At 47.5% G+C, this 24,032-nt stretch overlaps 14 protein-coding genes across 14 annotated transcripts; 6 read left to right on the top strand and 8 right to left on the bottom strand.

The window, feature by feature from the left end:
- Nucleotide 1: 1 nt before the first annotated feature.
- On the bottom strand, nt 2–1,723 carry OGAPODRAFT_17278 (uncharacterized protein). Its single transcript, XM_018355010.1, has one exon. It carries the CDS (start codon nt 1,713–1,715, stop codon nt 186–188), a length of 1,530 nt encoding a protein of 509 aa, XP_018209520.1. The 5' UTR covers nt 1,716–1,723; the 3' UTR covers nt 2–185.
- Nucleotides 1,724–2,096: 373 nt separating this feature from the next.
- Nucleotides 2,097–3,875, top strand: OGAPODRAFT_17277 (uncharacterized protein). Its single transcript, XM_018355009.1, has one exon. It carries the CDS (start codon nt 2,131–2,133, stop codon nt 3,073–3,075), a length of 945 nt encoding a protein of 314 aa, XP_018209519.1. The 5' UTR covers nt 2,097–2,130; the 3' UTR covers nt 3,076–3,875.
- Nucleotides 2,097–3,888, bottom strand: OGAPODRAFT_95575 (uncharacterized protein; the record flags this gene model as incomplete). Its single annotated transcript, XM_018357770.1, has 1 exon — nt 2,097–3,888. The coding sequence occupies one exon, from the start codon at nt 3,886–3,888 to the stop codon at nt 3,088–3,090; it is 801 nt and encodes a 266-aa protein (XP_018209518.1). The 3' UTR covers nt 2,097–3,087.
- Nucleotides 3,876–6,720, bottom strand: OGAPODRAFT_17276 (uncharacterized protein). The gene has a single exon (XM_018355008.1). The coding sequence runs from the start codon at nt 6,634–6,636 to the stop codon at nt 3,922–3,924; it is 2,715 nt and encodes a 904-aa protein (XP_018209517.1). The 5' UTR covers nt 6,637–6,720; the 3' UTR covers nt 3,876–3,921.
- Nucleotides 6,721–6,760: 40 nt separating this feature from the next.
- OGAPODRAFT_25347 (enolase I, a phosphopyruvate hydratase that catalyzes the conversion of 2-phosphoglycerate to phosph) lies at nt 6,761–8,226 on the bottom strand (the record flags this gene model as incomplete). Its single annotated transcript, XM_018355306.1, has 2 exons — nt 6,761–8,056; nt 8,212–8,226. The coding sequence occupies 2 exons, from the start codon at nt 8,224–8,226 to the stop codon at nt 6,761–6,763; spliced, it is 1,311 nt and encodes a 436-aa protein (XP_018209516.1).
- Nucleotides 8,227–8,286: 60 nt separating this feature from the next.
- On the top strand, nt 8,287–10,449 carry OGAPODRAFT_95573 (uncharacterized protein). Its single transcript, XM_018357769.1, has one exon. The coding sequence runs from the start codon at nt 8,676–8,678 to the stop codon at nt 9,204–9,206; it is 531 nt and encodes a 176-aa protein (XP_018209514.1). The 5' UTR covers nt 8,287–8,675; the 3' UTR covers nt 9,207–10,449.
- OGAPODRAFT_83522 (uncharacterized protein) lies at nt 8,287–16,189 on the top strand. Its single transcript, XM_018356706.1, has 3 exons — nt 8,287–10,382; nt 10,637–13,755; nt 13,801–16,189. The coding sequence occupies exons 1-3, from the start codon at nt 10,358–10,360 to the stop codon at nt 14,362–14,364; spliced, it is 3,708 nt and encodes a 1,235-aa protein (XP_018209512.1). The 5' UTR covers nt 8,287–10,357; the 3' UTR covers nt 14,365–16,189.
- On the bottom strand, nt 9,319–10,269 carry OGAPODRAFT_39671 (uncharacterized protein; the record flags this gene model as incomplete). Its single annotated transcript, XM_018355384.1, has 2 exons — nt 9,319–9,928; nt 9,974–10,269. Coding segments are annotated over 2 exons (906 nt in total), but the record flags the coding sequence as incomplete, so codon positions are not given.
- On the bottom strand, nt 10,666–16,189 carry OGAPODRAFT_95570 (uncharacterized protein). The gene has a single exon (XM_018357768.1). It carries the CDS (start codon nt 16,171–16,173, stop codon nt 14,389–14,391), a length of 1,785 nt encoding a protein of 594 aa, XP_018209513.1. The 5' UTR covers nt 16,174–16,189; the 3' UTR covers nt 10,666–14,388.
- Nucleotides 16,190–16,290: 101 nt separating this feature from the next.
- OGAPODRAFT_77870 (uncharacterized protein) lies at nt 16,291–16,875 on the bottom strand (the record flags this gene model as incomplete). The annotated part of the gene is made up of 1 exon (XM_018356391.1): nt 16,291–16,875. The coding sequence occupies one exon, from the start codon at nt 16,873–16,875 to the stop codon at nt 16,399–16,401; it is 477 nt and encodes a 158-aa protein (XP_018209511.1). The 3' UTR covers nt 16,291–16,398.
- Nucleotides 16,876–16,988: 113 nt separating this feature from the next.
- OGAPODRAFT_17274 (uncharacterized protein) lies at nt 16,989–18,263 on the top strand (the record flags this gene model as incomplete). Its single annotated transcript, XM_018355007.1, has 1 exon — nt 16,989–18,263. A coding segment is annotated over exon 1 (1,178 nt), but the record flags the coding sequence as incomplete, so codon positions are not given.
- A 44-nt stretch (nt 18,264–18,307) lies between these two features.
- OGAPODRAFT_17273 (uncharacterized protein) lies at nt 18,308–18,749 on the top strand (the record flags this gene model as incomplete). Its single annotated transcript, XM_018355006.1, has 1 exon — nt 18,308–18,749. The coding sequence occupies one exon, from the start codon at nt 18,308–18,310 to the stop codon at nt 18,689–18,691; it is 384 nt and encodes a 127-aa protein (XP_018209509.1). The 3' UTR covers nt 18,692–18,749.
- Nucleotides 18,750–18,785: 36 nt separating this feature from the next.
- Nucleotides 18,786–22,915, top strand: OGAPODRAFT_17272 (uncharacterized protein). Its single transcript, XM_018355005.1, has one exon. It carries the CDS (start codon nt 18,910–18,912, stop codon nt 21,181–21,183), a length of 2,274 nt encoding a protein of 757 aa, XP_018209508.1. The 5' UTR covers nt 18,786–18,909; the 3' UTR covers nt 21,184–22,915.
- Nucleotides 21,259–23,856, bottom strand: OGAPODRAFT_43190 (uncharacterized protein; the record flags this gene model as incomplete). The annotated part of the gene is made up of 1 exon (XM_018355448.1): nt 21,259–23,856. A coding segment is annotated over one exon (2,598 nt), but the record flags the coding sequence as incomplete, so codon positions are not given.
- Nucleotides 23,857–24,032: the final 176 nt, after the last annotated feature.

The following is a 24,032-nucleotide window of genomic DNA, read 5'->3' as shown; positions in this document are numbered from 1 at the left end:
GAGGGCGACAAGCTTGCCCGTGCTCTTTTGACGAGCCTTGAAAACCATCCCGAATGTTCCCTGGCCAAGCTCCTGAAGCACTTCGTACTTCTCCAGCTTGCTCATTCCGACATACCGGCTGAGCCGACTTTGTTTGGGGACATGGTCGGTCATTTATAAAAGAATAAGCTTTAAATTCTATCAAATTATTTTTCGCTTCTGTCATTTTCCAACTTGGCAGCCACAGAGTCTCTCAGAGACATGAGCAGCTCGCGTTCTTCACTGTCCGCGGCCAATTCTATATCCAAGTCGACAGCCTGAAGAAACTGAGAAGGGTGGACATCGTGTTCTGCCAGCAAACGTTGTGCGCCTGCCGGAGTCACTAGAGTCTCATTAAAAGCCCATAGCAATACCGTGTCAGTCAGGGCCAAGGTCTCAACGATAAGCTCGTTGTCGCTATCGTCGGCCTCTAGTAATTTCCACAGCTTGAGAACCTTCTTCAGACCGGCAAACTCTTTGTGTATGAGTTTGTTAGTGACCCTGATTCGCGCATCAGATCCAAACGACAGAAATTTATAGAGCTGAGAAAGAAGCTTGAGGACATGAGGAGAGCACGAATTTTCTTTCGGAATTTTGGTCTCAAAATGTTTCATTAGTGGCTTCAGAACTCCCATCTCCACCACTTGCGGTCCTGTGTGCTCGTCTATCACGGATGCTAGAATTTTGAGACCTGTGTTGATATGCTGCTTGGAGATCTCGCTGCTCACGAACAACATCGCGAGCTCCAGCCCATCGTTTTTCAAAAAACGTGCTCTGTAGGCGTCAAAGCGCAATATGTAGGCCAGCAGCAGTATACAATTTTCCTTGAATTCCGTCATTTCTGTTCCAGAGATTGGCACCTTCCGCAGTTTCGACCATGTCACCATCAGAGTCTCAACTAAATCTGCATCGTTGTCTTTCTCAAACCTTTCAATTTCGGACTGCTCAGACCCCACGAGCAGCTCTTGTAGATACTCCATCGCGTACTGGCTCGTCTTGTCAATTGGTTGTTTGGAGGATTCAATTATTTCCAAAACTTTATCGTTCAGTCCGTTGCGGGTGCTCAGTGCAACATTTTGAAGTTCGCACAAAGTTATAGCAAATCCTAGACATAGCGTAGAGTACTGCTCAAATAACTCTTGATCCTCAACTGAGTCCAACCGCTCAAGAAACTTGCCGAGCAGGTCTCCAATCTTGCAATTTGTGAAAAATTGGCCTAGTACAGAACGACACTCCTCCCGCTCTTCATCCACTATATCCACCAAAATCAAAAGTACCTGTTCGCGCACGTCAATATTAGGATGGCTCGCAAGAAGTCCCACGACTTCTGCAAAAACCGGGCTAGCCACTAACGCTGTATAGCATTGCTGGTAATCCGGTGCTTCTGCCAAAGCGATGCTAATTTCAGACCAAACCTTGAGCCCCTGAAACAACTCAAACTCGCTGTCCATCACCTTGGTAGGGTCTGAAGAGTGCTTCTCGCGCATCTGAAAGTTAGACGTCACAAGCTCACCCAGTTTGGTAAGACTGTTTTTGACCCATTGTACATTGTACTCCACAGTTTTCTGTGGCTCGGCCACTGTGTCGCGTTTCAGAAATTCGAGCACACGCTCCTCATGACTTTGTGCTCGCCTCTTGGCCTCCCTGTCCTCGAACTCCTCGGCTTCTCGTTTCTCAAATAACCTGTCCACATTCATGGTACAACACCCGTACACCGATGCGATTTTTTCAGCAAATTATCTCGACTTTAATTATTTCGCTCCAAATTATCCGTCAAAAAAAAAGCAAACGCCGTACCACACCTCCCACCTTTGAGCTAAAACATAGTTTCGGGACGCACAGAGACTTGGCAGGCACCAGGGGCCAGTGTTTACCTCGGCCAGCGCTGCGTCGCCTGAGGTTGCCAATAGCGTTGGGGCTGAAAGACCACCATGCGGCCATGAAATCCACAAATATCTCCGCTACACATTGCGCGTGTTTGATGCACAAGAAATAATTTTTTGCATACGGCAAACAGAAAAAGTTCTTCCTTATCTTGGCTTGTATAAAAATAACATTGTTTTCCATTCCTCCTTTTTCCGAGTTTTAGTAAATGGAGTATTATAGTTTGACATGTTGCAAGACTTGATTTTTCCCAACAGCGGTCTCATGCTGTTCCGGCCGATAGGCAGCATTATTGAAGTTGTTAGCCCATGGGTTCGTGCCGTTAACAGCACAGAGACGCTTTTTGAGCCATCGTTCACTGTGGACGAGTCGTTGGAAAACAGCACTGTCAAGAAGTGCGCAGTGGACGAGTTCGAGTACGATTTCAATGAGCCAAATCCTATGAACTGGGACCTAACAGATGTCCTGAAACAACGCAGCAAACGCATCGAATCTTCCACTACTGTCGAGTCCTCGTCGGACGCTGTTTCCTATTTCGCCGACCCAGAAGACGACTCTTCCGACGAGGAGGATGCCTTCGGAAACGAGTACACCCTCGACCATGAACACTTTTTACATTTCCAGAGGTTGGCGCAAGAATCTCTGGCTGCCCGCCATGCTGTCGTCCCGCTCCCAACAATCAAGCAAGAAGATCCCGTGTTTTCTTCTTCGCAATCTTCGCTTCCAAGATCGTCGTCCAATGGATCTGAATCCACGCTTGACCGTTCGCCTACTACATCCGAGTCGGACCAAGACTCGTATACCTGTGACATTTGTCATGTTTCGCTGAAACTGAAGTCGTACCTCACAAGACATATGAAAAAACATCGCGATATGCTTCCATACAAGTGCCCTTACCACTCTGCCAATAAAGATAGAGATTTCAAGACCTCTTGGGCAGAGTACTGTGGAACCATTTGTCATCCAACAGGCAGTTTTTCGAGAAGAGACACTCTCAAAATGCACCTCAAAGCCCGCCATTTTATTTATCCGATGGGCACCCGTTTCAAAGACAGAAACACTGCTCCGGGACGATGTGCCGGCTGCTTTACTGAGTTTTCAAGCAACTCAGAATGGATTGGTAGGCATGTGCTGAATAACTCGTGTCCCGCGTTTGTAACGAAGTACAAATAGTATAAATTTGGTTTACATGAGAGCTAAAAATCCACCGTCCACCATTAAACACTCTCCGTCCACGTAATCGCTTGCTGCCGAACACAGAAAGACCACTGGGCCTTTGAAGTCTTCTGGAGTGCCCCATCTGCCTCTTGGTATCTTGCTCAAAATACGGGTCTCTCGGGCCTCGTCGCTGGTATGGAACGTCGTCATATTGGTCCGGACGTATCCTGGGCCAATGCAGTTGACGTTAATTCCGTGCTGGGCCCATTCAACTGCGCAGCATTTTGCAAACTGTACAATAGCTCCTTTAGACGTCGTGTACGCTGAGAGATTGGAAGCGGCACGGAAAGACGTCAGACTGGCGGTGAATAGAATCTTTCCCCGGATTTTCTGACGGATCATTCGTCTGGCAACGAGTCTGGAAAGTTCCGAGGGCACGTGCAAGTTCACGTGTAACACCTTGTGATACTCTTCAGTAGAAGCGTCCACAATGGTGTCCCGGTTGGTGATTCCAGCGTTGTTGATAAGAATATCTATTTCTCCCGTAGGGGACAATTCCAAAGCCGGCCTGACAATTTCGGCTTCAAGATTCTCTATCTTCACCTCACCCAGGTCGACCTCGATAGTGCCTATCTTGCCTTCCGATCCCGGATACGAATCACGCAGGAACTGCACCGTGGAGGCTGGATCGGTTGCTGGTCTGTGGGTAAAAATCACAGACGCTCCCGCCTCGTACAGAGCCTGAGCCATGGCCTTGCCAATGCCATTGGTAGCGCCCGTAATAAGGACAACCTTACCCTTCAGAGAAAAAAGATCTAAAATCGACATTTAGTTATTTTTTACAGCCACACAGCCATTAAATTAGGTGGTCGATAAACGGCTTATCAGCTCGTCGGTAATAGTTCCCGCCAGACGAACACCACTTCTGAACTTCCCAATCGCGGAAAGGTACTTGCTGATAAGGCGAAGCTTGCTGGTGATATAGTTGTCGCGCAATTTTTCTGCGATGAATTCTGCGCTCTCGGCATCCACGTCCCATGCGGCCAGTATTTCGGTTCCACGCAACACAGATGCCGCGTACCGTTCTTGTTTTTTTTCGACACGGAATCGGTGTTCGCGAAGGAAAAGCAATGCCGAGCCGAGTATTGGGACAGAGTTGCACACCCCCACCGAACAGAACGATGGGTACTGCACCCATGGTTCTGTTGTTGGTGGCACATTGGACTTGGCCAGCAGCGAGGGATCTGCGCTAAAACAGTCCTCGTTTGCGTCCGCAGAACATGGGCCCACGCTTACAGGGAACATTGTGTCCAATTGCAGCGACTCTGCGCAAATTCCTTCACCTAGTTGCACCAACGAGGCGATATCGTAGGCAGCCCGGAGACAAGCGACAAAAGATTTCCATTGACGAAAATCTGTAGGAGAAGCAAGTTGAGAGGCATCTGGAAGTGGAGAAGGAAAGTCGTTCATTAGGGAAACTTGATTTGGGCACTGTCTAGAGTCCTTTGGATGCAGCGGAAGCAATGACCAGCAAATCGAGGAGTGCAGGATGATAACAGAGAGCTTGTTCACGAAGCATGATAGCAGGACGGTGGCATCAATCAACAAACGGTTATTCTCTATAGTATAAGGACGGAAATTAGGAAGCGATGCCATCTTCTGTAACTGCGAATCCAGTTTGATGACGTTTTCGGTCAATAAGGCGTTTTCAGCAACATTGTCCATCACCTCGTCCATATAATGACACGATAGAATTAGCATCATGGAGTCAGGCATATTGTCACTGGCAGGATCGTTCAGGTTGATAGAGTCTGAGTAGTAAGCTTTTTTAAAAGCGGATTTAAAGGACTCCAAGGAAGCAGACTCTCTATAGTAAACGATATCATCCAGAGGTAGCTCCAGTTGTTCAGGCAGCTTGAAAAACCCGTGTTTATGGTACGGATAGCCATAGTTGGCCCGTCGGTATGTTTGAAACTTGTACACGTTCCATACGCATCGGATCAGCAGCTCACGGTCTTTAAGCTGGCGATCTGTTGAAATATCAAGCATTTCGTTGTAGTCGGCTTGCGACTTCCGCTTCAGCACGTCTAGATATCCAGAACTTTTTATCAAACGGAAACAGCGATGCAATTGATCGTCCTCGCCAGAGGTGCAGGTCATGGTCAATATCAATAGCTCTGCCTCTACTGACAGGTTGTGGCGATATTTGTAGTAATTGTGCAGCCAGTAACTCTCATCAAGAAACTTTTTGTCCTCAATTTCATTCGGATTAATATATCGGACAGTCATCTCAAACATTGCACTTAAAATGGCAACATTCTCGTCTGTTAGAAAGAATCTTTCCAAAAAATCCTTCAAGTTTGGCAGCACCTGGTAAGATAAGTGGACGTACCTGTAAAACAGCTGTACCATTGTATATATGACGTTCCACGGTGGTAGCCCATATTTTTCAAGTTCAGACTTGGTGTATTTTGGGTGTTTCGAGGTTTGGCCACCAGAAATGGTTGGCGCACTTGTGATGGACATCTCGTCTTCACGAGGATACCGACCCTGTATCTGTTTCTGTCTATTAACCCAGTCCTCCGTAATTCCCCCCGAATTTTCGTCCACGCTGTGTGGTCCAACAGCGTGGTTCAAAGGAGGTAGCAACGTGCTTTTCCCTGTCAATTCCTCCGCCATGGATCCTGAAACCCGACTGTCACTGTCTGAATATGACAAGGACGAGCGTCTTCCAGGTGAAGGCGGCGGATAGAACCCGTAAGGAACCCTGTGCGAATCGAAATAATGATCTGGATGATGGTGGTGGTGATGGTGACGCGGATGGCGATGATGGTGACAGTGGCGATGCATACGATGGAACGGAGGATGGTATGAAGAGAATGCCCCTGGGGGCGGCGGAGGAAGAGATGGGGGCTCAAGACGCCGTAGCAAGGGTGGACCGTGGTTTGGAAGATGTGGACCCGGCGGCGGAGGATCAGGAGGATGGCCGTAGTAAAAGTAGGGCTCGGAGTAAGGCATGTCCTTAGACGGATACTTGCCATAGCGCGGCTCTTTTGAGCCAGCCCACTTGCCGGGGTCGTCGTATCCGGCAAACGGAGGTGGCAGATATTTGGAGCCAAACTTACCCGGCGGAGGCTGGTGGTGAGCGGGTCGAAAGGATTCTTCAGCGTCGGAGGTGAACATGCTGGGAGCACTTTCGGTTTCAAACCGTCGCTCGGGATCGAAATGTTGACGTTTCAGAGACTGGTCGTTTGCGAATGACGAGTAGTCGTGAGATTGAGTGGTGGCGGAATCCACTGAAAAGTTCTTTCGTCTTCGGCCACCTCTCTTGCTGGGAACAAATACGCACTCGGTGCCCGATGAGGCACAATTGGAGCACTTGCCATAACTTTTGTTACCTGACTCGTCAGATTGCAGTTCGCCGTCACATTTAATTTTCTTCTCTCGACATGCTAAGCACGCTCGTTTGGCAACATGTCGCCGCTCCAAATGATGTTCAAGAAACTTGATCGAGTCTTCCGTAACCGGCTGCTGTCGAGCCACTTTCGGAGACCCCGAAGAACTGCGATGAGACATGTGTTCTCCACTGATGCAGACCTAAGACAATGAATGTACTGTAGAAATGGGAACGTCGCTCGGGTACCAAAAATGGGGCCTCATATTATATTTTTCTTGTCACACCTTACACCTAGGTACATATTTAGATGGCAGCAGACTTGTGGAAGTCCTTGCCGGCGTAAATGGCCTTGTCGCCCAGCTCCTCCTCAATTCTGAGGATCTGGTTGAGCTTGGCCAGTCTCTCGGATCTTGCCGGAGCACCGGTTTTGATTTGTCCGGATCTCAGTCCAACAGCGATGTCAGCAATTGTGGTGTCCTCGGTCTCACCAGATCTGTGAGACACCATGACACCCCAGCCGGCAGCGTACGAATCCTTGGCAGCATTGATCGACTCGGTCAAAGTACCAATCTGGTTGACCTTCAAAAGCAAAGCGTTGGCACACTTCTTCTCGATGGCAGTCTTGATTCTTTCTGGGTTCGTAACAGTCAGGTCATCACCAACAACCTGGATGTTGGTGGTGGAGAAAAAGTGGGTCCAAGCGTCCCAGTCATCCTCGGCGAATGGGTCCTCCAGAGACACAATTGGATACTCCTTGATGAGTTTGGTGTACAAGTCAGCCAATTGCTTACCAGTGAGCCACTTGCTTGGGTCGGAATTTGGATTCTTGAAGTCCAGGTCGTATTTGCCGTCGTGGTAAAACTCGGACGAAGCGGTGTCCAAAGCAATACCGATCTTGCCGGTGTAACCGGCAGCCTCAATGGCCTCGACAATTAGGTCAAGAGCCTCTTGTGGGGTGGAAAGGTCTGGAGCAACACCTCCCTCATCACCGACGTTACCGGCACTTTGGCCGTACTTCTTCTTGGCCAAAGATTTGAGGTGGTGGTAGACCTCAGAACCCATTCTGAGACCCTCGGAGAAAGATGGAGCGTCCGTTGGCACAATCATGAACTCTTGGAAGGCCAAGGATCCACCGGCGTGCGAGCCTCCGTTCAAAACGTTCTGGAATGGGACTGGCAAAACATATGGCTTCTTGGTGCCTGCCAGTTCGCTGATGTATTGGTACAATGGGATACCCTTGTAGCCAGCAGCAGCCTTAGCAACCGAAAGGGAAACACCTAGGATAGCATTGGCTCCCAATTTGCTCTTGTTCTTGGTTCCGTCCAGGGAGTTTAGGAACTTGTCAAACTTCTCCTGTTCGAGAACAGAGATCTTTTCCTTGAGAACAGCAGGAGCAATGACCTCGTTGACGTTGGCAACAGCCTTCAAAACACCCTTTCCGAGCCACTTGGACTTGTCGCCGTCTCTCAGCTCAACAGCCTCGTGAACACCGGTACTGGCACCAGATGGAACAATTGAGCGGAACATTCCCTTGTCGGTGGTCAGATCAACCTCGACGGTTGGATTTCCTCTAGAGTCGTAGACGTATCTGGCAAAAAGCTTGGTAACGGTAGTCATTGTTTAACAATTAAGTCAATTGAACTAATACAAGGAAAAGATATTTGGAGCCGTTTATATAGTTTTTCTATGGATCCGTGACACAGCAAATTTGAGCGTGCAGATTACTGGCACAGCCCTGAATACGGCCATAAGACGGCCGTGATGGCCATAGTTGCATGTTTTAAAAAACGTTTTTCGCGAAACATCTAAACTAAGCTGAGCACTCTGTCGCGTTCGTTGTGCTGCTTCGAACGGCCGTCCTCAACATCCTTATCCCGTGCGATGCCACCGCTGGCTACGTGGACTTTCGGAACACTACACCTCGCACCTCAACATTTTCGCTTACCCTTTCTCCGTCCATGAGGCCATCTCCGGGGTGGAGTGACGCGGCCGGTGGACTGTGTCTCTATAGCGTGGTGTTGAGACGGCGCAAAAAAAGTCGCGGCTCTTACACATGAATGTCAGCGCACTTCTGCAGCCAGGCTACACTGCGTAATAACACCATGTACTATTGCGTTATCGTCGCTTGTCGACAATCTTTCTGTCGGCAGATTCTGTCGACGCATTGTCGCTTTCAAAAATTATTTGCCTCCTTTCTAATTTCAGTGCTTGCTTCCTAATGCTTTTCCCTGTGCCTTTAGTGTTTTTGCTCTCTCTTGTCAACGGTCTCTCGCTCAACCCGTTTGCTTTTCCAGGCCAGGACACCAAGCCTGTTCCGGGCGACTCTCCCCTTCTTCTATGCGACTCCTCGTCTTCTCAACTCCTCAAACTGACTCATGTGGATGTTGCGCCTAACCCTCCAGAACGCGGCACAAATTTGACTATTGTTGCCAGAGGGGACCTTTCAAAGGAGGTTGACGAAGGCGCTTACGTCGAAGTGGATGTTACCTACGGATATATCAAATTATTGCACCAAACTTACGATCTTTGCGAGGAGTTGCCTAATGTCGATATGGAATGCCCTCTCAAAAAAGACAACTACGACTTGACCAAGATCGTCGAAATTCCTAATGAGGTCCCTCCAGGAACGTACACGGTGATTGCAAGGGCATTTACCGCGGACGACGAGCTTATTACTTGCCTGACCGGCAGTGTGGCATTCCCCCCATACGGCTCGAAGAACCTAATAAAATTTCTGCTGCAAGACTAAAATATGTCGGCTAATTATCGGAGCTATGCAATAAGGTGCTCTGTTCGTTGACAGCAGCCACCTGGTCGATGCTGTGGTTGCTGGAAACGTCATGATAGTCCTGGACAAGTTCCTCCAACAATATCCGATTTATTGCGATTCTCTTCTTGAGTCTCTTTAGCTGGAAACGCAATGGTATTCCTGGTAAGTAACCGTTTGTAGTGATCACCTCTCTGCTCTTTATCAGGCCGATGACGAAGCACCAGAATAAAATATACGACGCAACCGATCCGTAAGTGGCAGAATTTGTCCAACCAAGAAGCGCGTTGAATAGCATCCACCCACCGTCCGTGAGTCCATTGCAGCAGTTCACGTGCCACACAGAGTTGGTGATATCATAAGATCCCGGCCCGCTACCGGTTTCAGAGGTGTCCTGGCCACATTTCTGGACAAATCGTTCGAGCTCCAAGAACCAAACACCTCTCGACATCAGGCCTGCAGCGACAAGGTACAGGAAACATGTCGCAACCACAAGGAAAAACTGCAAAGACATCTTGTTACCTCCTTTGTATAAGGCGACACCGATTCCTGTGCCGGCGAGGGCGCCGGTAACGATGGCTAGTGGAAAAGAAGATATTGGTTGGTTGACACCGATTCCTCCCACAAACACGACAGCCTCCAAACCTTCGCGTAGTGTAGTCACAAACGGCAGTATCCCCAAAGCGTACTTTCGGGTGAATTTTCTAAGTTTCGCGCGCACCTTCACAGACTTGGTCAAGTAATCGGACATAGGTTCATCTTGAAAGTCGTGGAGCATTTCCTCCTCATTTTCATTCAGGGCAGCACCAAGCTTCCATTTCCATTTGGACTGTAGTTGGTTTATCCGCAAAAGAGCCATTCCCATCACGGCAATGATGAGCGCACTGACGATACTAAAGACTCCTTCCCAAACCCGTTCGGCAACAGACCAGAGGTCGCTTCCCACAAGGTAGAAAACAGCAATGAAAATGGCACCGAGACAAAGGCAAATAGCCAGGCCGGAAAGTGCACCAACCCAAACTTGAAGCACCAAGCCCCGATACACGGAGGCCGATCCCTGGACCACAAGTGAGCCATGCTCATCTTTCGATGTGAAATTTTGCTGCAAAAAGGAAAGAAGCACCGACACAATTATGGCCGACTCCAGAGTCTCTCTCAGTATGATGAAGAAGATTTGAACCGAAAAATAATCCTCCCACATGGTGTAATGATATTCCTCGTATAGCCCTACTTATTTTTTATTTTTTTACTCTTTTGCAAGACAGGCACTTGATTCAGTCTGCGTCGATCGACTTCCGACCGGCCCGTTAGTTTATCAAAGGGCAAACACTTTTATTTTAGACAACTTGTGTTTTTTCCGGCGATGGCAGTGCTGAGCAGAAAAGCAGTCAGAACAAAGAACACCGGAACAGGTCCTCCTCCTAAAAAGAGTAATGCTCCGGTGAAAAAGGCCCAGTTTGAGTCAAATAAAACAAAAGAAGTTGGGGTCAGCGATTTGACGTTACTGTCCACCATTAGCGATCAGACAATCAATGACAACCTGGAAAAAAGATTCCATCACGGTACCATTTACACATACATCGGGCATGTCTTGATTTCCGTCAATCCTTTCCGGGATTTGGGCATCTACACGGACGAGGTGCTGAACTCCTACAAAAACAAGAACAGACTCGAGGTGCCTCCGCATGTCTTTGCAATTGCAGAGAGCATGTATTATAACATGAGAGCATACAATGAGAACCAGTGTGTGATTATATCCGGTGAATCTGGAGCAGGGAAGACTGAAGCGGCCAAGAGAATCATGCAGTATATAGCTGCTGTTTCAGGCTCGTATACCTCCTCTTCCCATATTCAGCGCATAAAAGACATGGTTTTGGCTACCAATCCGCTGCTGGAATCCTTCGGATGCGCAAAGACTCTCAGAAACAACAATTCGTCGAGACACGGTAAGTACCTCGAGATTCAGTTCAACAAGTCATTCGAACCCGTTAGTGCCAACATCACAAACTATCTCCTGGAGAAACAACGAGTGGTGGGGCAGATTAGAAACGAGAGAAACTTCCACATCTTTTACCAGTACACCAAAGGAGCCAGTGATCAATATAGGCAGACATTTGGTGTTCAAAGCCCTGAACAATACGTTTATACCAGTGCTTCTGGCTGCACCTCGGTGGACTCGATCGACGATTTGAAGGATTTCAAGGATACCCTTGCTTCGATGACTACCATTGGTCTCACCCAGGAGGAACAGGACCAGGTCTTTAGAGTGTTGGCTGCTATTCTATGGATTGGTAACATTACATTCGTTGAGGACGCAGAAGGTAACGCTCAGGTCAGAGACACTGGAGTTACCGACTTCGTTGCATATCTCCTCCAAGTCAATCCAGAGGTCCTGGTGAAATCCATTGTCGAAAGAACAATGGAGACGTCCCATGGGATGAGACGGGGATCTGTCTACCACGTGCCTCTAAACCCTGTTCAAGCAACAGCAAGCCGAGACGCTTTAGCCAAAGGACTGTACAACAACATGTTTGACTGGATTGTTGAGAGAGTCAACAAGTCTTTCCAAAGCTTGAACCTCGAGGCTCACAGATCCATTGGTATTTTGGATATCTACGGTTTTGAGATTTTCGAGCACAACTCGTTTGAACAGCTCTGCATCAATTACGTGAACGAGAAGCTGCAACAAATTTTTATTCAGTTGACTTTGAAATCCGAGCAGGACGAGTATGTTAGAGAGCAAATTCAATGGACGCCGATCAACTACTTCAACAACAAAATTGTTTGCGATCTAATTGAATCCAAGCGTCCGCCAGGAATTTTTGCCGCGCTCAATGATGCCTGTGCAACTGCTCACGCTGATTCTTCCGCCGCTGACCAATCGTTTGCACAGAGACTGAATATGGTCAGCAGCAACCCCCACTTCGAATTGAGATCCTCCAAATTTATTATCAAGCATTATGCTGGTGATGTGACCTACGATATAGGTACCATGACAGACAAAAATAAGGATCAATTACTGAAGGACTTGCTTGAGATGATTGGAACATCTCAAAATACATTTATTCAGACCATATTCCCGGAGAAAATCGACACGTCATCCAAGAAGAGGCCACCAACTGCCGGTGATAAGATCAAAACTAGTGCCAACCTTTTGGTCGACACTCTTTCTCAAGCCCAGCCCTCTTACATTAGAACAATAAAACCTAACCAAAACAGGTCTCCTACAGAATATGACACTAAAGCGGTGTTGCATCAAGTCAAGTACCTGGGTCTGCAAGAGAATGTTAGAATCAGAAGAGCAGGATTTGCTTATAGACAGACATTTGACAAATTTGTGGAAAGATTCTATCTTCTTTCTACCAGAACATCATACGCTGGTGAATACATTTGGGACGGCGATGCCAAAACTGCAACCACGCTGATCTTGCAAGACACGGGCATTCCAAATACAGAATGGCAACTTGGTGTCACGAAGGTGTTTATTAAGAAACCTGAAACGTTATTTTCTTTGGAAGAAATGAGAGAAAACTACTGGGCAAACAAAGCCAAAGTCATACAGAGAGCTTGCAGAAGATGGCTCAAGAGAAGAGAGAATGCTGCAAAGTTTGTCCAAAAGATGTGGAGAGAAAGAGTGGGAGGTAACAAGTACGAACAACTCAGAGACTACGGTACCTCACTGGTTGTCAACAAAAAGCAAAGAAGAACGCTCAGTATTCTTGGCTCTAGAGCCTATATGGGAGATTATCTTGGATGTAACGATAAGACCGGTGGGTTTGGAAAGTTCCTGATGCAATCTCTTGGACTTTCTGACTATGTTATCTTCTCGTCCAGGGGACAAATACTACATTCGAAATTTGGAAGATCATCTCAACGATTGAATAGGATTTTTATCCTCACCAGTTCACAATTCTACGTGATTGCGGAGGAGCTAGTTAACAGAAAAGTCTCCTATGTTGTTGAAACAAAGATCCCGGTTTCAGCAATTCACAAGGTTTCTCTTTCTCAATATCAAGATGATTGGGTCGCCCTCAACCTGAACTCTACCACCCAGCCAGATCTTTTCATCAATACTATATTCAAGACCGAGTTGGTGACTCATCTGAAAAAGCTGAACAAAAACCTAGGTATTGACATTGGTCCAACCATAACTTACAACAAGAAACCAGGAAAGCCTCATGTGGTGAAATTCCAAGCCGACAACACGAGCCCTAAACATGGAGACTCATACAAGTCAGGTACCGTCAAGGTTGCGGCTGGGTTGCCAGCTTCCAGCACGTCTAGGCAGAAACCAAAGGGACGGCCTATTTTGAGCAACGGCAACGCTATTGCAAACTACAAGCGTACCGTTGGCAGCACGGCCCCTATCGCCCATGCATCGAACCAGGCAACTGCTGCCGCTGTGGCTGCCTACCACCCAGCCCAGCCTTCGGCAGCAAAACCGCAGATCAATAGGAAACCGGTGAACAGAAAACCAGCCCCAGCCGTCAATAAGCCAAAGCCTGCACCTCCGCAGAGTCGCCAAACACATGTGGAGACCGCAGGAGTTCCACAATCAGCCGTACAACCAGTTCAGCATGCTCAATCGAGTAAGACAAACCCTGTTCCTCCACCACCACCACCTCCTCCTCCGGCTGCGGCTGCCAAGCCGAAGTGGCCTACGTTCAAGGCCGCTTACGATTTCCCGGGCTCGGGCTCTCCTTCCGAATTCCCGGTTACCAAAGACACAGTGATGTATATCTTACAGGATCAAGGTGCCGGATGGTCATTGGCCAAGTCATTGGATGAAACCAGAGAGGGATGGGTTCCTACGGCTTACATCGTTCCTTGCGATCCACCAGCACATCTTTTGAAAGGTGGATCTTCTGTGCCTGCTGCTCCGCCTGCTCCTTCCATTGCGACTTCCAACTCTACGGCTAATGGTTCTGCTAGAAACGGCACCATACCGGCATCAGCCAATGGCACAAACTCAACAACACCGGCCACATCCTCTGATGGTTTGGCAGGTAGTCTGGCTGCTGCCTTGAAGCAGAAACAACAAGAAGAACAAAGTTTGGCAGGGGGCTTGGCCGCTGCCATTCGACAAAAAGCCCATCGCGACAGCGACGACGAGGAAGACGATGATGACGATGATTGGTAAATTATATCTATATATATTGTCGTGTCAGATAATTTGTTTGGACAATTCTATTGCCACCAAGAGATCAGCGTCCTGCTCTTGTGAGCCAATAGAAGTTTCATTGATTGACATGCTCAAAGCCAATGCCATTTGAAGCTCTTCGTCAGAGTCTTCGAGATGGTCTCCGTTGTACTTCTGGAGTCTCGACGCGGTCTGCGCCTCTTCATGAAGTTCGTATTCGTAATCCTTGATAGCTTCTTTGATATGATTATTGCTGTACTTGCGTTCTTTGAAGTTCTTCTTTTTGCGTTTTGTTTCTAGTTCTTTGTAAAAGTCTCCAAACTTAAAAAACTGCACCATGGAACCATAGGCAACCACTCCAGCAGAAAGCGACTGGTCCATTACAATGTTGGATATTGGCAGAAGCTGGCTGCCCACTTGTTGAAGCATTTTCGAGCTGGACTTGATGGCTATTTTTCTGAAAAACTCGCCTGTAGTGATATCGTAAAATTCGATTTTTCCATTGTAGGATCCTACTGCAACCACCAAAGAGTTTATTGCAATCTCTGAGAGAGCTGGGAGATCCACGTTCTGGTTTATTGCCACCACCCGTTGATAATCATCGTCCTCGTAGGCAAGCCGTGGAAAGATATCCAGGACAGGCCGAATTTGATACTCATAAGCACGAACATTGATCACAAGCACTCGTCCTGATTTCAACAAAATTGCCAAAAACAACGGGTCTGTTCCCACAACCTCGACATCCCTTTTGGTAAATGCGGTGCTGTTTTGCTCCAAGCTGGATTTGTAAATAGGCTCGTCAGTGATTAATCTCCTCACAAGATTGTCTCTGTAAGATATTATTTCCACTGTATTTTCATCGATCAGGACGATGTTGCTGTCTCCGTAATCAACGTACATCTTCATGAACATCACATTCTGCGGATTGATCTCCAGTGATACCTGTAGTTCGTGGACCTCGTGCGTGCAGTCAGAAACATTAAACATATTTTTCACCACATAAAGCGCTCCTTGCGTATCCAAAACCACAATCACATCTTTGTAATCCGAGTCCACTTTAGCGATTGTAGCCTCACAGATCTTGCACTGTGCGACTTGGGTACCTTTCTTTAGGTCCCAGCCCACAATAGTTCCATTTTCGTCCCCTGTGATTGCTCCTATTTTGCCCTCTTTTCCTAACTCTATTTGGTTGACATTTACACACGTAACCATCCCTTGATGGCCGCTTCCTTTGAACTCCTTGATTCCAGATAAGAGAATATTCTTGTGGTTAATAAGTGAGCCAAAGACTTTGCTGTCCCACCTTCCAAACACGATACTGTGTTTGCTCATGGCGTAGGCAGTAGTGCCGCTGGGGATTGTAGACGGTTGCAGATCGGTGTTGGCACCATTGTTCAGGCTGCACGTCACCAAATTTCCTGTGTTCTTGTTCAATGAGATGAGCTTGTTGTTTTTGAAGTCGCATTGCAGGTCGGTAGTGTAAAAAAGGCTTTCCAGATTATATGTGTTATGAACACCTTTTCCTTTCTTCCAGTTTTTTATGAGCGTCTCTCGTTCGATCAGCTCTGTCCGCCACAGTCTTGTGCGCGATACGCGCGGAAAGACAGATCCGATATTGCTAAATCTCTCCTTAAATATCTGCATCCACATAGAATTGTCCTTTGATAGACGATACCAGGTTTTGCAAACAAGGGCCATGTTCTTCAGCGATCCGGGGTCCAAAAATCGAAACACCACCATGAGCAGTTCTAATGGCAGCGGAGATCCAGGTGGCTGGATCTCGTACTGGTCAGCGACATTGCTTTCCATGGTGTATGAGTTTGCCCTGAAGTATAATATTAAATCAAAAAACTTCGGCTCATTGGCCTTTTTCGACGCGTCGTTCTTGCTCCGTCAATATTCTTTTTCCAGGTCTACTAACAAACACTATGTTATGCTCTGTAAATTACCGATGTTAGAAGCTCGCTAAGACGTATACTAAAACGCTTCTTTTACTACCAGCTTACTCTAAATGTCCGACCTTCATACACGTCATTACTTTTTGGATATCTCCCACCTCAGATCTGTGATGCTCACCTCCGCTCCAGCATTATCATCATAATCGTACCATTCGCCCTCACTTATATCTACCTCCGTGAACTTGGTGCCTTGTTCAGAAACGCACTCGAAATTACCGACAGGAATGAATTCCACTAGCTCGACGCCTCGTGCTTCAATGTCCAGCATCACCGCTCTTTTCGAGTCCTCCGTCAATCCAGTGTAGTTTTTGGGTAGCGAGATCTCGACATTTGACTGTTTGCCGCAGAAATCGCACTTGAACACGAAGCTGGCCTCTCCTCTGCTTCCCTGTATTTCATGCTTCTCTAGCAAATTTATGCTGATCTCTTTGTCGTGCTCCTCACGACATGCAGTGCACTGGATCTTGAATCTGTACTCAAATGGAGGGTTCTCGACAGGCTTTAGGCCCGAGACCCCATTCAATTCACCAGAAACAAACAAGTGAGAGACCATGATCTACAGGTAATTGCAAGTTTTTTCTTTCGCCCACCTCTACACCAGCAAAATCGTCAGACCCATGTTCAATTGTAATTTTTTCATTGGTTAATATATCAACAGATGTTTGGCCGCACGGGTTTTCGAGCTTTCCGTGCTTCCAACTGGCGATTTGGACAGTTCTCTTCGCCTAGATGGATTCACATGGGACCCAAGAGGCCAATTCCGCGCAGGGTTTCGGGTTCTGGCTGGAGTGTGTTTGAAGACCTGAAGCTTGTGTCTTTTGGCTCACACTTGATTTTCTTTATGCTCCTGCCTCCTTTCATCAAGGAGTACACAACCAAGATAGACGTTGTGCGCGAGGATGCCCCACCGGAATTGGTTTTGGGAGATTATGGTCCACTAGCTAATCACATCAAACAACGTCCTTTCGAGAGAGTGAGCTTTCTCCAGCTAGGTTTGCTAGAGAAACCTGCCTGCAAGCAGGAGACGCTGTCTGTCGTGAACGATATGGTGCCAGCATTTCCATCAACTCCGGACGAGCTGACTGAGTGCATTGGGGTGCCTATTTACCTTGAGAACACCAACTTGAGCGTTCCCAAAGAGATTGACGAATTACCGCGCCGTCTGGTAAGCAAATTCAAAAACCCGAGCGAAAACACCACAATTGCTGAAAAATACGAAGACAGTCAACGGTTGGTACGGCACTACAGAATGCAGCCGTACGCTGTGGAGGATCAGTATGACCCTACTAACGTGTATCTTCAATTGGAAAATAACTATAATCAACTGACGAGCTCGCAACAGTCCTTGCTGCAATACGTTCTGAACCTATCGCGCATTATCGAACAGTACCTGAGCCAAACCACAAGCTACCAAACAGAGTCAAACGAGATTTTCAAGATGGTTTTTTCGCAGCTCTACGACTTAGAATTGTATTCTCTGGCCCAGGTTGTGATAGAGGTGGTACTCGCCACGCCTATGGATGAAAAGAGCCGTGCACGGAAGTCGGCAGAAAAGGCACATATGAAGATTACACAAAGATTCCTCAAGACGAAGGCCAAGGGAGAGCGGATAACGTTGGCAAAATCAAAGCTCAAGGATAAGGTTGGCCAGTCGAACTTGAAGATATACAACCACGGGTGGGTGGAATATATTTTGAGAGATCTAGGATTGTTCTCAAAAATGGTCGATCTGTGGACCAGACTCGAGACTGATTCTAAGTCACTTCTAAGCGCAGTTCTAGACGTCGGTAAAGCTAGCGGACCGTCCGCAGAGGAACTACAGAAAATACAACAAGTGCTGCTGAAAGGCGGACATCCTGATTTGGCGCAAAAGATCGCAAAGAGCTCCAAGACTAAGATTAGCATAGATGCATGTAATTAAGGCACGAATCAAAAATTAACGGTAAAAAATATTGAAAAAAATATTTACTTTTAATCTCCAGCTGATGAAGTTTCTTGCAACTAATTTCGTCAAGTGTGCGGTGAAGAGTTGTGACGCATCGGAGCTGTCGTTCCCTTTAAAGTACGAGGAGTGTGAACTCCAACTTCAGGAGCACGACTTCAACCCGGAGTTTCTTATCTCCATGCTCCCCAGACTGAATTGGGACGCTGTCGTCCAAGTTGCAGCGGATCTCGGTAACACTACTCTCCCATCCACGAAACCAGAAGGTATCGAGGACAACGAGCAGATGCTTAAGGATTTGCACTCATTACTATTGGAAACACAAATCATAAACGGTAAGATGACTTGTCGTCACTGCGGACACATTTACTACATCAAAGACTCTATTGCCAACTTCCTGTTACCTCCGCACTTGGCCAACAGCTGAAGGAGATGGCTGCATTTAATAATATAACCGTGTATATCGCTTCAAAATGTATATTTTTCTGCCGAAAAAACTATTTTCAAGGCTTAGTGAGTGACCTTTGTTGAATCAGAATATATACCCGCAATTTTTCTGACTTTGAACCTCGCTTCCCTAGTCAGACGAGTGTGCGTGTTTATGGAATTCAACCTCCCGCTAGCACAAGTATTTTCTAGAAAGCCATGACGTCGGAAAATAGGCCCGGTAACGTTGCCCACCATGGAGACACATCCACTTCCCAGAACGTCCCACAGCGGCGAGAGTCGAACTCATATACGCCGCCCGCGACCGCTGTCCAGCAGGATGTGTTTCCGGACTCCACCGGCTCTACCACAGAGCCATTATCGCTGCCTGAGCATTCGTCTACAGGCATACAGTCGCATAACCGAAGCAGATCACGATCGAGGTCAAACTCCCGTAAACTCTCAATAGGACGGTTTTTCAGTTTTGGACAGGACTCTGCGCCAGCAAAGACCTACGTGCCTGAGCAAATGTCAACTCCAGCTATTGACGATTCGTCCGCCAACCATATCCAAACTCCACCAACAACGAGCGACGAGGCACATCAGGATTATTTTAATCTGAATATCTCCCACGGAGAGCTAGACGATGATGAGATTATAAAGAACAGCGCACTTACCAAAATCAAAAAGATTTTCCGTCTCAACTCCATCGCCGACCACGAAGACTTGCATCCTGCTCAGGAAGGAACGGTAGTAGAAAATGAAGAGGAAGAACGTCAAGAAAGCAACGGCAACTCGCTCATGAAGAAATTTCGCCGCATAAGGTCGCCCTCCAGCCCAGTTCAGCCGTATTCTGTGCCGTCCATCTCACTCACCGCGGCCTCCGAAGAATGCGATATTGCAGAACAGGACTACATCAACCCTGTTGACGATTTTCAGGTCAAATTGAAGCACGATTATTCTGTGAATAACTCGACAACTACACTGTACAACGGATCCACAGAGGAGGAAGTGAGCGAGCCGCCTGACAAGGAGCCACAGGAACCAAAGGAGTTCAAGGAGCCGACTCCTCCAAGTTCGAAATCCCTGTCGATCCAGAAAAAGCTGAAACGAGTTGCTTCTGCCCCGCTTGGACTCAAACAGCTCGTTGATACCAATCCAGCTCCTGCTTCTGCCCCTGAGATAAACGACATATCGAAACACATAGGTGAGATCAAGGTCACGAACTCCAGCGGTTCCAGGTCACCAGGAAGTTTCGGAAGAAACTATTCGAGCACAGGAGTAAAAGTGTCCAATGTAGAAGTGACACCGCAGTCATTCGAGAAGCTCAAGCTTCTGGGTAAAGGAGATGTTGGAAAAGTCTATCTGGTGAGAGAAAAGTCAAACAAAAAATTATATGCGATGAAGATTCTGAACAAGAAGGAAATGGTTGAGCGTAATAAGATCAAAAGGGTACTAGCAGAACAGGAAATATTGGCAACGGCATGCCATCCATTCATAGTTACGCTATATCATTCATTCCAGTCAGAAGACCATCTTTATTTGTGCATGGAATATTGTATGGGAGGAGAGTTCTTCAGAGCACTTCAGACGCGCAAAATGAAATGCATCTCCGAGGCAGATGCTAGGTTTTATGCTTCTGAAGTTGTTGCTGCGTTGGAGTATTTGCATTTGATGGGATTTATCTACAGAGACCTAAAACCAGAAAACATTCTTTTGCATCAGTCGGGACACATCATGTTGAGCGATTTTGACCTGTCGAAACAAACTGATCACATCAAAAGACCCGAACTTGTCTCTTCGCACAAGTCGGCTACTAATCTTCCTCAGCTGGACACAAACGCTTGCATCAACGGCTTTAGAACTAACTCTTTTGTGGGCACTGAGGAATACATTGCACCTGAGGTCATTTGGGGCAAAGGACACACTGCTGCTGTTGACTGGTGGACTCTGGGAATATTCATTTACGAAATGATTTATGGTATTACGCCGTTCAAAGGTTCTACTCGAAACCAGACGTTCTCTAACATTCTGAAAAATGAGGTTCAGTTTCCTGACTACAACTCTGTTTCTAGCAACTGTCGCAATTTGATAAAGAAACTCCTTATCAAGGATGAGACGAAGCGGTTGGGCTCCCGTAGTGGAGCATCGGAGATTAAAACACACGCATTTTTCAAGAACGTTCAATGGGCTCTTCTGAGGAACCAGAAACCACCAATGATCCCTGTGTTCACGCAAAAGAAGAGCCGTCGCGACAAGGAGGGTAAGACAACGCAGGGCTCTATTGGCACATTGAAATCGAAGCGCAAGACTTCCTCGTCTCCAGCACATTCAAGCAATACCCCAGACCCATTTGAGAACTTTAGTTCGGTTACGATTCATCATAATGACGATAGCAATGTGATGCGGTTTGAAGGCACAGAGTTGGGAGATATATCGTACACGCTTACAAAGCCCGACAATGTCAGCAGCAGACGGTTCCTGAAAATGTGATCACACCAGATCTTGTGCCAGTTCCAGCAGCTTGGCATAATCTTTATTTTCTATGAGAGTGCGAAAGTTGTGTGCCAGACTCAGTGCCTCCTTGAGTCTCCAGTCATTTTCGAACCTGACTGAGTTCTGATGTGCGGATTCAAGAACAGGTTTAGGCAGTCCTGCCAACTTTGCACAATTGATACCGTATGAACGATCAGAGCATCCTGCGGATAGCTTATATGTGAAGACGATGTCTTCATCCACTTTTTGGATGCCCATATGGTAACTTTTCACCTCTTTGAACCTCTCAAACGACCTCAGGTTCTGATAGTGTGTAATGAATAGTACAAACGGCGACCTATCTGTAACAAGGTACCGCAGAATGGAATGCGCTATGGCGAAGCCGTCCATGGTACTGGTTCCGCGGCCCACTTCGTCCATCAGAACCAGCGACCGTGGTCCGCACTCTTTCAAAATGGTGCTGCATTCCTTCAGCTCCACCTGAAACGTAGACTCTCCCTTGATAATATCGTCTTGTGCGCCCATTCGGGTGTGGATCGAGTCGAAAATGCTCAGCTTGGACCCGGAGTCCGCAGGTATGTAGCAGCCTATCTGTGCCATGACCACAAGCAGTGCGATCTGGCGGATGAAAGACGACTTTCCTCCCATATTCGGACCTGTGATCAAGGCTATTCTGCCTTCTGAGTGCGACATCTTGAAATCGTTGGGAATGTAACGAGTTGATGTCTTGAGGTTTTCCGAAATTGGGTTGCGAGAGTTTTTCACATCAATGCACGGAGAGTCCACAAACACAGGTTTTGTATAGCCTTCGTTGAGCGAGGAGGCGGCACTCAGGGAAATTAGTGAGTCTAGAACAGCGAGATGTCGAATAGTTTTGTTCAAGTCGAGATAGTATTCGTCGATTCTTTTGACAAACTTGGTGAAGCAGTCGTTGCACTCTTTCTGGAGCATCTCTGAGTGGTACTGGATCTGTCTGTAGAGTGCGGCTCCCGAAGGAGTTCTGAACCGCGACACAGACTTGGTGCCGTTGATTTTAAGCCAGTCTTTCGGCAGGCTGGCAACCTGAGTGTTGCGCACCTCCACCAAATACGGCTCCTTGTTGTTGGTCACATAGCCCATGCCTGGACGGCCAACGATTTTACGGATTTCCTTGAGTTCGGCTTCCAGCTGCTGCTCCACCTGAGAAATGTTCTCCAGATGCTGTTGGATCAGGTGGTAATCAAAGAAGCTGGTGTTGAAATAGCCGGTCACGTGCTCGGGGCTCGTGTCGTCGATGGCTGCTGGCGAGTGGACCATGTCCAGCAAATTCCTGAAGTCTTTGAGCCCAGAGGAGGCTGAAGTTTTGAGATCATCGAATATCTCCCGTAGAGACGGGTTGGTCTGCACAGAGGTAGCATAGGTGTCTGGGAGGTCTCCGTAGAACTGGAGAATCTCGTTCATTTTTTTGAGAAACATATAAGTGTCCTTGCGTTTGGACCGGCCGTAGTGGATACGACTGAGCGCCGCCTCCAGGTCCGGACAATTGCGCAAAAGCTTGACGGTCGACTCGATGGCCACGGACTGGTAGTTTTTCATAATGCTCTCCACGGAGTCTGCTCTCTTGGCCACCTCTTCTCTGTCCGTCAATGGCCTGCCGATCCATCGTCTTAGCTCTCTGCGTCCGAACTGGGTATTTGTATGGTCCAGCATCCACAGCAGAGAGCCGTACTCCTGGCCATTGGTGCTGTTTTTGTATATTTCGAGGTTACGCAGAGTGTTTGCGTCCAAAATCATGCATCGATGGACGCTGGAAAAATGGGTGTATTTGTCCACCAGATCAAACACGTTGGCCAATTCGAACTCGATCATGTGCTCGACGAGCTCTGCAAAACAACCTTGGACAGCGACTGAAAGCTTTGCGACGAGATCAAAGGCCTCGTCGGATAGGTTGACGTTCAGAACATCGGCGATCTGCGTGTATGTCTTTGCATCCCTGGCCTCCGACCGCAAGCTAGTTGCCGACTCACGAGTGTACCGTTTAAACAGATCCAACGCTTTCTGTGTTTCACGCGAAATCTCTCCGATTAATAGAAATTCCGTTGGATCGAGATGGTAAAGCCTAGTTTCCAGCTCGTTGCGCACAAAATTGTCCTCAAACTCGTCATATATGATGTCTGCAGAGTAAACGTCAACGGCAACCAGAGATATCACAGGGGTTTCCTTGTTCTTAGTCTCTGTCAACGCGACAACGAACCGGCCCCCAGAAATCACGTCTTCGTTGTCGATGTACGTGGACGAAGTGTACACTTTACTGATGCGTCGCTCAAACAGCTTGTTTTTCGACGCTGTGGTGGACTTGATGGCTGCTGTCTCGTTCTGGTCAACAACGGCAACTTTGTAGCCGGCACTCAGCAACCGTTTCAGGTGAACATGAAGTCTCACGTCGGGAATAGAGCAGTAGGCCAGTTTATCGTACAGGTCATCGCTGTTGGTGAAAAACAGCCGTCCTGGAATGAACATGATGTTCAAAATTTGCGACGCAGCACGAGCATCCTCGCCATAGAACTTGTATTTGTAGCCAACTTGAATGGCCAGCAGTTTGTCTCTATGTTGCATTTTGAGATCGTAGATCTGCTGTTCGAGTGGGGTCAACTTGCTTGATTTCGCCTTTTTCGGGGCATCCTCGCCTTCTTCGCTAAACAGCCTTTTCCGGGTCCCAACAGTGTATCCCTTAAGCTTATCTGCAAATTTGGAGCGGGTCAGCGATCCAGCAGTGTCGGAATACCTGAACGCGTCTATGGACGACGCTTTGGACCCAGTCGACGGCGTGGAACGCGACTTGCCGTTCTTCTGGCTGTTTTCCACCG

The sequence above is a fragment of the Ogataea polymorpha genome, assembly GCF_001664045.1.
Source record: "Ogataea polymorpha strain NCYC 495 leu1.1 chromosome Unknown OGAPOscaffold_6, whole genome shotgun sequence".
Classification (NCBI taxonomy): Eukaryota; Fungi; Ascomycota; class Pichiomycetes; order Pichiales; family Pichiaceae; genus Ogataea; species Ogataea polymorpha.
Note: the sequence above shows the minus strand (reverse complement) of the source record. Positions and strands in the feature narration are given on the sequence as shown.

What these genes read in the sequence shown, in the direction of transcription:
- OGAPODRAFT_17278 (XM_018355010.1), bottom strand. Translation starts at nt 1,715, where the DNA reads ATGAATGTGGACAGGTTATTTGAGAAACGAGAAGCCGAGGAGTTCGAG.
- OGAPODRAFT_17277 (XM_018355009.1), top strand. Translation starts at nt 2,131, where the DNA reads ATGTTGCAAGACTTGATTTTTCCCAACAGCGGTCTCATGCTGTTCCGG.
- OGAPODRAFT_17276 (XM_018355008.1), bottom strand. Translation starts at nt 6,636, where the DNA reads ATGTCTCATCGCAGTTCTTCGGGGTCTCCGAAAGTGGCTCGACAGCAG.
- OGAPODRAFT_95573 (XM_018357769.1), top strand. Translation starts at nt 8,676, where the DNA reads ATGCTTTTCCCTGTGCCTTTAGTGTTTTTGCTCTCTCTTGTCAACGGT.
- OGAPODRAFT_83522 (XM_018356706.1), top strand. Translation starts at nt 10,358, where the DNA reads ATGGCCGACTCCAGAGTCTCTCTCA. An exon ending in CGACTCCAGAGTCTCTCTCA is followed by an intron (nt 10,383 to 10,636) that starts GTATGATGAAGA and finishes ACACCGGAACAG; the next exon opens with GTCCTCCTCCTAAAAAGAGT. An exon ending in CGCAGAGTCGCCAAACACAT is followed by an intron (nt 13,756 to 13,800) that starts GTGGAGACCGCA and finishes CAACCAGTTCAG; the next exon opens with CATGCTCAATCGAGTAAGAC.
- OGAPODRAFT_95570 (XM_018357768.1), bottom strand. Translation starts at nt 16,173, where the DNA reads ATGGAAAGCAATGTCGCTGACCAGTACGAGATCCAGCCACCTGGATCT.
- OGAPODRAFT_17272 (XM_018355005.1), top strand. Translation starts at nt 18,910, where the DNA reads ATGACGTCGGAAAATAGGCCCGGTAACGTTGCCCACCATGGAGACACA.